General features: G+C 31.2%; 2 protein-coding genes across 2 annotated transcripts; one reads left to right on the forward strand and one right to left on the reverse strand.

Moving 5' to 3' along the window:
- Window positions 1–547: 547 nt before the first annotated feature.
- Window positions 548–995, reverse strand: LOC110607559 (auxin-induced protein 15A). Its single transcript, XM_021746696.2, has one exon. The coding sequence runs from the start codon at window positions 942–944 to the stop codon at window positions 666–668; it is 279 nt and encodes a 92-aa protein (XP_021602388.1). The 5' UTR covers window positions 945–995; the 3' UTR covers window positions 548–665.
- An 8386-nt stretch (window positions 996–9381) lies between these two features.
- LOC110607560 (auxin-induced protein 15A) lies at window positions 9382–10268 on the forward strand. Its single transcript, XM_021746697.2, has one exon. It carries the CDS (start codon window positions 9582–9584, stop codon window positions 9885–9887), a length of 306 nt encoding a protein of 101 aa, XP_021602389.1. The 5' UTR covers window positions 9382–9581; the 3' UTR covers window positions 9888–10268.
- Window positions 10269–11015: the final 747 nt, after the last annotated feature.

Consider the following 11015-nt stretch of genomic DNA (forward strand, 5'->3'; position numbering starts at 1 on the left):
ATGGTGTTTTATGATAATCAAAGTGCTTTCCACATTGCTACTAATCCTATTTTTCATGAGCGCACAAAACACATTGAATTGGATTGTCATCTTGTTCGGGAAAAAGTGCAAACTAGTGTTCTTAATTTATTTTCTATCTCTACAACTACTCAACTTGCTGATATTTTCACTAAACCACTAGTTTTACTTATTTTCTCCAATTTAAAGTTCAAGCTGGAAATACTTATATTCATTCTCTAACTTGCAGGGGTATTAAGGGATTCAGTTATTCATGAAAACAATAAAAAATAATTGTTTTTAGAATGGTATGGTTAGTTTTAATAGATTATTCTAGAATAGTATAATTAATTCTTACATATTATTATAAAATAGTACAGTTAGTTGTTTTCCTTTCTTAAATTATATATAAATATGAGTTTTCTCAAGTTATGTATGATAGGGAAAATATCTTTCTTTTTTCCTTTCATTAATATTGAAAAAACAGGAATTCAAGATGAAGAGAACTGGGCTATAATTAACTTTCCATAAATATATGATGATTACGTGATTCAAACAATAAAGATTTAAATATATTTTCATTTGTCAATCCAAAATTGATAAAAAGATTAGCATTGTTAGTGTGTCCTCTACACTACATCCCTCATATAGTAACATCATTACAAGGTCTACAAACTGAAAATGAGATCAGTGAAGACTTGTTCACTGCATGGGATAGTGAGGCCACCCATGGGATGATGAAACCCAAACTCTTCTTCAGCTTGACTCAGCAGGTTCTGAAATGAAGGATGCTTCAAATATGATATTGGAACAGAAAATCTCTTCTTCTGATTTTCTCCAACATAAACAGCAAAGTGGCCTTTAGGCACATCAGTAGTTTCTTGTGATAAAAGAATCCGTCTTAGAATTTGCTTAGCACTTACGATTCTGGGCAAGCGAATCCCCATATTTGAATTCTTTGCAAAGTGTTTGATTGAATTGAAGTAAAGAAGATCTTTGGCACTGGCTGGCTAGGTATCCTTGTTGAAGGCATATATATATAAGGGCGAAAAGCTTTCTTACAGGGCTCTCGAGTCTCGTCCAGGGTCCCAGCAGAAGGGCATATTTCACAAGGGATATCACATGGCTATTGCTGTCGTTGCCCTCAAGTTGGAAGGCAACCATTAAAGCAATGGCCTACTTGCAATGACAGTTCTCTAATTATCAATCCACTTTGAATTAAACTTTTTTAAAGAATTAAATTATTGATCAAATTCTTTGATATAGTTTATATCATCAATCTAATACATCAAAAAGCAACTTGTTTCTTGATAAAAAAGAATACAGAAAAAATCGTATGAACTGCTTTTCTTTTAAGGAAGGATCACAGAATCAGCACTCACAGCAATGTGGGACATGACTAGGAACAACTTCATGGGTTAGGTCCTTTTTTTGCAGCAGTACCACGGATAATCCGAAGATATCCTATTCGGATTGTTTTAATAATGTCTTAGCTGTTAGGTTTCAGTACTGTCGTATAGTGGAACTCTTTACAGAGAAGCATCCAGTATGATTCTAATCCACTGAAATCCATCAAGAAGTTCAAATAAACGAACAGCTGATATAATTAAACACATAAAGACATCAGAAATATCATCATAAGTTCATGTTTTTTATCGACAACTCTATATGTGGATGTGAATATATATGTGGTGGTATGGGCTAGATTTACAGCATTTCACACCCAGCTTTTCATGATTCACGTGTACTGAACTTTAATGCACGTGCAATTTCTCATAATTATGTTATTTAGGATATTAATATAAAATATTATATATCAAAATTAATTAGTTAAACTTTCTGACTAGAGTTCTTTATTTCTTAATTAAATAATCTCTAAGTTCAATTCTATATATAAAAGTTTGAGGAGGAGGGACTTTGGCTCTTTAATTTAATTTGGTTTGCTTATACTTTAATCTTTGATGGTAATATAAATTAGAAATTAGGAGACAATTCTATAAAACTAGATGCATTTACACGCACACACTTGCTCATTTTAATAGAATATGGCTATCGTATTACAATGATTTTATTATGATTAATAATTATAGTATAAATTCCATTATAACTAATGATTAATATACTATAATTGTGTAATAAAATTTCTCCAAAATTTAGCCTCTAATAAACCATGTATCTCCTTCTAAAGGCAGGCTACATTAGCCATAAGTTAAACGCCTTATTTATGCCAAGACCAAACCTAGTCTAGTCGTGTCCACTAGGCCTATCAAGCCGAGTAAAGCCCACAAACTCTATTAACTTCCAAGTTAGTAGACTTGGGCCAGCCACCATCTTCTCTCCCATAATAGTATAACTCCACTTTTAAGAATTAAACACGGGGCTCATTAATCCATTTTATGGATAATGTTTTGGGCCTTTCCATAATTGTATTTTGGGTTTAACAATTAATTCCAAGATACATGTTACCCGTTAATATGAATTTTGTCTTGAAGACGTGCTAAGTTTGCAATTTACTTGCAATTGAACATTTTAATTAAGTGATCAAATTAATTTATATATTGATGACTTTGATTTTTATGTGTATTAGTTCATAACTAATTGACAATGAAATTATAACATTAAAACTTTTTATAATATTATTAGAAACTATTTTTATACCTACGAAATTCTTAATTTATATATTGATGATCGGAGTTAATGCTTAATATAATATATTATAACTATTTAGTCAATAAATAATATATTTTGCTTGTTTTACTGATAATTCATTATCTACATACCATATACTAAAATCTTTGCATTATAAAGTGTTCGGAGAAACAACTTATATCGAACCTAATATGCTTAGACTGTATGTACTTATCTTTATTCTAATGGCTACTTAGACTCCATTTATCTCATGGAAAAAAAAATATATTTTTCATATTTTCTCACATTTGAAATATTCAGAAAATTTAATCAATTTAAAATATTTTTCTGATACATTTTAGAATATTTACTCTATATATGAATTTATTAATATATTTTATTTTTTTAAAAAAAATTAAGTAATAAAAAAATTATTTTATTAAAAAATATTTTTTCAATATAAATTATTTTGCGCCAATTAATTTCTCCATCCTAAGCTAAATAGTTTGTTTTTTGAGCCAGGCTTGTTAAGCCAATAATCCTACATCTTGATATTGTACCTGCATCCACCAATTTCCATTTTGCATGTCCTGAAATGAATTAAAATTTTCTTATACATAAAAAGATAATTAATTAATAAAAATAGTGTAAGCTATAAATGAGTTGTAATATTATTTTCCTTGTAAATAAATATTTGCATTTCAATTTGTCTTCCTCCAAAGATCGAGATTGTTGACAGAACTCGTCCTTAAGCAAAGTCACTGTTCGTTTGTACAAAACCAAGACATTCAAGATTGTAACAACCTGTTTTCCAGCAACTGTTGCTCTAAATAACAAGACCAAATGAAGAAAACCATATGTGTATAATAAAATATCATTTAGCAAGTTAGAAGCTATGCTTATCAATTATTTGAATAGATGATTATCAAGCAAGAACAGTACTTTCAAGGGCCAGTGACTTGAAGATTATGTGGTGAAGAGAATATGGGAAAGGGTTAAGGACATATGTCCCAAGCAACACATGGGCATCCCACCAAAATTATGGATAAGATTTTGGTAGATTTCCCATGATAACTTTGAGGAAATATGATGGCCTATAACTTCAAAAAATCAAACAGTAGATGAACATTATCATCCATAAATCTTAATATGTGAACGCTCATCTATACAATGTATATATACTCAGCAGTCCACTTGGAGTGAAAAAGTGGCAACAAGCGACCAAACCACGGATCAATTAATCGTTCATATTCTTTTCGATGTCCATGATATGTCATTAATCGCCTTACAGATGTATGTTAGAAGTTCTCAATCAAGCAAAGAAAGTGCCCACTAGCACTCGTCTCTGTCTCAATCTTTTGAACACATGAAGCTGAGTTTGGTAGCGATGAGCATATGAAGATGGGGCTATATTTTGAAGGAATGATAGGTTGAGAGGAAGCACCTAACCAACACCTGCATATGTTATTTTCCTTTTTCTCTATTCTTGATAAAAAAAAATACTGCTAAACCTAGCAAGCAAGCAAGCGTCCACGTTCAGATGCTTTTTTTACCCATTTTCTAAACGTGAAGTTATTTTCAGGCACAGTTCTTCACTTCACAAAGAGATGCGCCAAATGTCTCTTACAGCTTTGGCTTGCAGATCTATACAAAAACAACAACTGGCAAGACATGCCTTGTCAGAAAACCTAAAAATTGACACATTTACGACATTTTTGCTTCCTGAGACTAGGACTTCATGCATCTTTAGAACACAACCCTGGTCCTAAAATTTGGAAAAATCACTTAATTGCTGGCAGATTCATGCATATATGCGAGACATTACCCTACAAAGTGCATGTCATGTGGCAAATCGAAACAAAAAATTTAAACTAAGTTGGTCCAGAGAAAGACAAATGTATTCATGGTTCCTTGTATTAGGTTCCTGTATTCTTGTGATATATATCATTTGCTCTCCCTATATGTGACAAAAATGTGCCCGAGAAGTCACTATCCCTCCAGGTCTTGAAGTTGGCAGGCCTTCACAGTCCCCAGATTTCCGAATTTTCAGGAGATCCATTTGGGAAGATAATAGAAGCTTATAAATTACTATATTTTGGACCTGACGAAGCATATTGATTGATTCTTTGAGTTGGCTTCCATTCAGACTTAGACTTGGACATCATTTTAAACAATTCAAATAATGTTTACAAGTTCATTTCCTTCCGACAGAAAAAAAAAAAAAAAAAAAAAAAAAACTAGTTCATTCGCCTAGAGAATATATATATATTAAGAAACAGACTTTTATTTTTAGAAGAATTAAGAAATGCAGTTAATATAGGTGAAAGTAATTAGTCTTCTTCTAAACCCTGTACTAATATACTACATTAAAAATTTAACAACTTAGTAATTATTCATGGAATTAATAAAGTTTCTTTTCAATAATCTTAAATAGAGTCATATAAGTAAACTAATGAAACAGAGAAGTTACAAATATAAGCTAAACACTCCCATATTTTGGCAATCTAAGCCAAATGTTTAAATTTTGGAATAATGTGCCAAATTCTCAAAATTTATTAAAGTTTTACTCAACGTTTTGAAATTGAGAAACGCTATTGTAATTTTATTATTATATTTTTGTACTTCATAATCTAGTTGATCCTTTTCTAAAATTTATTTTTATACTAATAATGTATTAAAATTCTTAGCCATTTAAAAGGTGTTAGCTTAACTTATAAAATTGATGCATTGACTAAGCAATTTATACGGCCATATTAAGTGAGTAAATTAATCAACTTGTTAATTTTTTAATCTTTCTTTTCTGGAATTATGTTAGTCAACCACGCATTCTGTTAGTTGAGGCTTTGCCGATTTAATTAGCATTCAGTTTGATGTCAAGGCACACTCAAACCTCACACGCTTAGAGTTATATAAATCTAATTAATTAATATATTTTTTTATTTTTTTTATTCAACTATATAGAAAAGAATAGTCTCTTTTAATTATTCTCATCATTAAAATAAATATTATAAAAGTTATTAATTATATATCTTGGTTATTATATTTAAAAATAAAATAAACTTTTCTTAGTTTTTATTTTATCATAAACATTTATTCCTTTATTTTCTTTTTTTTTTTTTTACCAATTTAATCGTGGATTGAAAATCTAAAAGATAGATTTTTCTTTGAATAATCATAAAAAAAGTTGCAGTAAATGGTAAAAATCAGTAAAAGAAATCTCTTACATATTAGAAAAATTCAAAAAAAATCATATTATAAAGTTTAAGATAAAAATTTAAAAATTAATTATGATATAATACAGAAATGGAATGAATTTACAAGTGGGTGGGTCGTAATTTGCTGCTCTCTGTAGCAACTAAATGTGGAATAGTAGGAAGTGGGGACACAGTATTCAAAAGGACTCACAGAAAAAGCCCACAAATAACACCAGCAGGTCTAAGTTCAATGCTTCACTTGAACATCCTTTTCGACTGAGACAAGTCTTTTTTCTGCCAAACCAGTTGTCTAACATCTATGAGTCAATGTGGATTTTATTACTTCAATAATACTTTAAAATTATTATTCTCACATTTTATTGAAATTTATATTAATTTCTACATGTTTAAATTTACACTGAATATATACTTTACCTCCCTATTTTTTTTATATAACTAGTTATTTTAGTTTCTTAATTATATAATCATCTTATTTACCTTTTAAATTTTTAAATCATATCATTTTTCTGTTTTTATTTGAAATGATATTCTTATAGAATTTTACTAATAAAAAATTTTATTAATACAATCAGTAACTATACTTTTAAAAAAATTTCTAAACCATAAACTAATTCATTTGTACATATAAAATGCAAATGAGTCAATCTCGCTTTCCCCTAATCTAATGGCAGATTTCTTTTTCCATATTTTTTAACTTGATAAATTTATAATACAAGAAATAAACCATTTGACATGGAGCAACTAGCCTTCGATTTTACGGCAGACTTAAATCGGGACTAACTTTTACATTTTAATTATTTTTTTTGGATATTTTAAGTATTTTCATAATTTTACATATTAGGATTTTATTTCTACTATAAATAGCCTCCCTTGGCTATTAGAAATACACTTTTCAATCTTTGAGAATTTTTAATAAGGCTTTTAGTCTTCTAACTTATCTTTTCTCTTATTTCGTCTTAACCAAACAATATTGGTTAAAACTTCTGACATAGTCTAAATAGTCCTTTTATCATATTGGTATCAGAGCAAAGTTCGACCATAGCAAATAACCAAGAGGCGCGACTTGCTACGATTGAGACATCTTTTGCAGTATTGAGGGAGATGATCGGACAACTGGCCCTGCAGCAGGGAATCCACCAACCCGCCACCGCCACACACCCCCAGCCAGTTGCCAATCCTATGCCTGCAAATCTCCAACAGAATTATCAGAAAGGTTACAAGATCAATGCAGACTTTCAAAACTTTTCTGGTTCGTTAGATGTGGAATCTGTTCTTAATTGGCTGGTAGAGGTTGAACGTTTCTTTGAAGTTATGAACGTGGAAGAGGATCGCAAGGTTTCAATTGTGGCTTTTAAGTTAAAAGGGGGGTACAGCAGTCTGGTGGAATTCGATTCAAAACGAACGCCATCGGAGGAGGCTAGAATCCATGCGAAACTGGGTGTTGATGAAGCAGATGATGGAACAACGGTTCTTGTCTAGCGATCACGCTCAGGTTTTATATAACCGGTATCATGACTGTGTTAAGGGGAACCGAAGGGTGGAGAAATTGCAGCTGCCTACACAACCACACCCTTCGCCATACAAAGTTGGATGGATTAAGGAAGGTCCGACAATTGAGGTCAACAGAATCTGCAGAGTGCCTATTTCGATCGGTAAATCTTATACTGAACCTGTTAATTGTGATGTTGTGGAATTTTGCTAGGTCGCCCTTGGCAGTTCGATGTTGATGCCTTGCATAAGAGGAAGGAGAATTCATACATGTTCACGTGGAATCAAAAGAAGATTACTATATTGCCTTCCGGTTCTGTGAAACATTCTAAAGTGGAAGGGAAGAATGTTGTTGCTGTTTCCATGGGAGAACAGAGGCTATCAGGCACAGTTGAGAAATCTGGAGGCACACTAGCCTTATTGGTGAGAGCAAAAGGTATAATGGAGGATGCACCATCTTTACCACCACCCGTCAAAGAGATGTTAAAGGAGTTTTCTAAGATAGTGGAGGAATCATCCAAGCTTCCACCTCTGCGGAATATCCAATATCAGATTGATCTCATTCCTGGATCAAAACTACCAAATCTGCCTCATTACAAGATGAGTCCAAAGGAGAGTGAAATCCTCCAAGACCAGGTGGAATTTGCTAACAACAGTTTTATCCATAGCTCCGCAAAGATGTCAATGTTTGCTGTTGTGTACAGGAAAATCCCAGCGCATACAATTGATCTTATTGCCCTTCCCACAGGTTCTCACAACAGTATTGCAGTAAGTAATTTAGCAAAGCAGTACGCGGATGTTTTCAAACAGGTACAACAATGTCTTACAGAAGCCAATGACAAATATAAAGTTACAGCTGATAAACATAGGCGTTTCAAGTCCTTCAATGTCGGTGACCAAGTTACGGTGTATTAAGCAAGGAGAGTGGTGGAGGACAGAAAAAGCTTGACACCAAGAAGATTGGTCCATTTCGGATCATTCAGAAGATCAATGACTGTTCTTGACCTCCCACATGAGATGAAAATTTCCAAGGCGTTTAATGTGGCAGATCTATTTCAGTACTACTCTGCTGATGACAACTCGAGGTCGAGTTCTTTACAAGTGGAAGGGAATGACATGGAGCAACTAGCCTTGGATTTTATGGCAGATTTGAACCGGGGCTAACTTTTGCATTTTAATTATTTTTTTGGATATTTTGGGTATTTTCATAATTTTGCATATTAGGGTTTTGTTTCTATTATAAATAGCCTCCATTGACTATTAGAAATATAATTTTCAATCTTTGAGGAATTTCAATAAAACTTTTAGTTTTCTAGCCTATTTTTTCTTTTATTTCGTCTTAACTAAACGATATTGGTTAAAATTCCTGATAGAGTCTAAATAGTCTTTTATCACCATTTATTTCTAAAATTCGATGGATACATGTGTAAATTTTTTAAAAAATCAATAATGGTAAAACATACATGCTTATATGCATATAATAATAAGGTTCAAACCGAACTATAAAAATCAAAAATCAAAATTTTATATTTATGAAATTTGATTTTAGATAGAAATCAAACTAAATGAATCGATTTGATTTCATTCGATTCAATTCATTTTAATCGATTATATTTTTTAATAGAGTTTTTTAGTTTTTATATTTTATTTTTAATATTCTAAAATTTAATTGAAATACTTCAAGTTTAATTATAATTTAATCTCTCTATATTATTAAAAATAATATATTATTATCATTAAATGGTTCGGTTTGATTTTTTTAATTTTTTTTACTAAAATGAAACTAAACTGAAATAATTAAAATTTTTTAAATTAAAAATTAAATTGAACTGAAATAAATAAAAGCCAAACTAAAATTTTAAATTAATTCAATTTGATCAATTTTTTTAATTTAAATCAAACACTACTCACCTATATATAAAAGCTGCACCTTTCTTCCGTTCTCAAGTTGTTAATAAGGGTGGTAGGGTATTGTATGTCTAGTAGCAAACAAAGCATACCATGTGAAACTTCACCAAGTCCTTCACTTGACATGTCCCTTAATATTATTCAATCAGCAGTTCTCATGCTCTTCTCTACATTTCCATCATATGATTTCCATTTTCTTAAGAACTTTTCACATCCCTATATATAAATACCTAAGCCAACCCAGCTAAAATCATCAGTCTTCAGTCGCTGTACACCAGATTTTTAGAGGTGAAAGTTGATAAAAAAAAAAAAAAAAAAAACACATTCTTCTCAATTTTTTCTGACATGGGGATTCAACTGATGGGGATTGCTCATGCCAAGCAAAAGCTTCAACGCAGTCTATCAGCTAAAATTGCAAGTGTTTTAGCTACTTCACACAATGTTCCTAAAGGCCACATTGCTGTCTACGTCGGAGAAGGCTACAGAAAGAGATTTGTTATTCCAATTTCGTACTTGAACCACCCTTTGTTCTTGGAGCTGCTACACCGTGCTGAGGAAGAATTTGGATTCGATCATCCAATGGGTGGTCTTACATTACCCTGCACTGAAGATTACTTCACTTTTCTAACTTCAGTCTTGAGTTGCTCTTGAAAGGGAAGCGTTTCCGTTGCCGGAATTATTATATCGATCAACAATTCTTACTTACATCTGGGTGTACATGCAAAATTATTCATATAGTTAATTTGGTCCTCTGAAGTGGGAAACAATTTGATACAACAATAATTCTGTCTCAATTTAGGTTTTTTTTTTTTTTTCAATTATATTTGGAGGTTAATATAATTTTGTAAATCAATTCTATGTTTAGAATTCCAAAAAGGGAAAAAAAATGAGGTATTCAATCATTTGCTTGCCATTAAATCTGTTCTATTACCTTCTTAGGTTAATTGTCTAACATGAATTGCACAAGCCAGAACAGAACAAGTAGGAAAATTGTCTTTGGTGTTGTTTACAAAGATTAATCAATGTGACGTGCCAATTAAGTACTTCATTTTTTTACAAAGTTTTTTTTTTTTTTTTTAATGTTCAATAGTCACACAGACAAGTTAGTTTTTTTCATTTTTTACCTTAGAGGTAATGAATATATCTTTATTGGGTTTTTATTTTTTTAAAGTTTAATTTAAGCTCATTTGCGAAAAGCAATAAGCTATAACTTTACTTTTTGTATTTTTTAATAAACTCTAAGACATGATGAAGCAATAAATAAACAATACTTACGGATAACTTTGATTATACTATATATGAAAAATTTGTGTGATTAAAAAAACAAAATTGCTTGCTTCGCGATCAACTATAATAAAATGTGTTCATGTCAGCTATAAATAATAAAATGTGTTCACGTCAGCTATAACAATAATAAAGAGCAGTCTAATCTCATAATTTTACAAAACTCTATTTAATTTTGAATAAATATTAAATTTTTATTTTTCAACTCTGTTAAATAAATTAGTTTTTCCACTAATATTATATTTGATCCACTGTCAACAACATGAAATGATGACAATACCCATATGTTGTTTACCACATACTGTGAAAGAGACCCAGGTAGCCTACCTTCCACCCTCTCTCTTTCTCGTCACTGCTCTCGCCGAGCATACTTCACTGCACTTTACAATTTTACTAAGCTTTCAAAGCCTTTCTCTCAACATTCACTAGTCGCCTTCCCCCCTTCTGGTTTCTACCCCAAAAACCACGCAAAGTAATATATATAGGTAAGGTTCA

The sequence above is a fragment of the Manihot esculenta genome, chromosome 11 (genome assembly GCF_001659605.2).
Source record: "Manihot esculenta cultivar AM560-2 chromosome 11, M.esculenta_v8, whole genome shotgun sequence".
Taxonomy (NCBI): domain Eukaryota; kingdom Viridiplantae; phylum Streptophyta; class Magnoliopsida; order Malpighiales; family Euphorbiaceae; genus Manihot; species Manihot esculenta.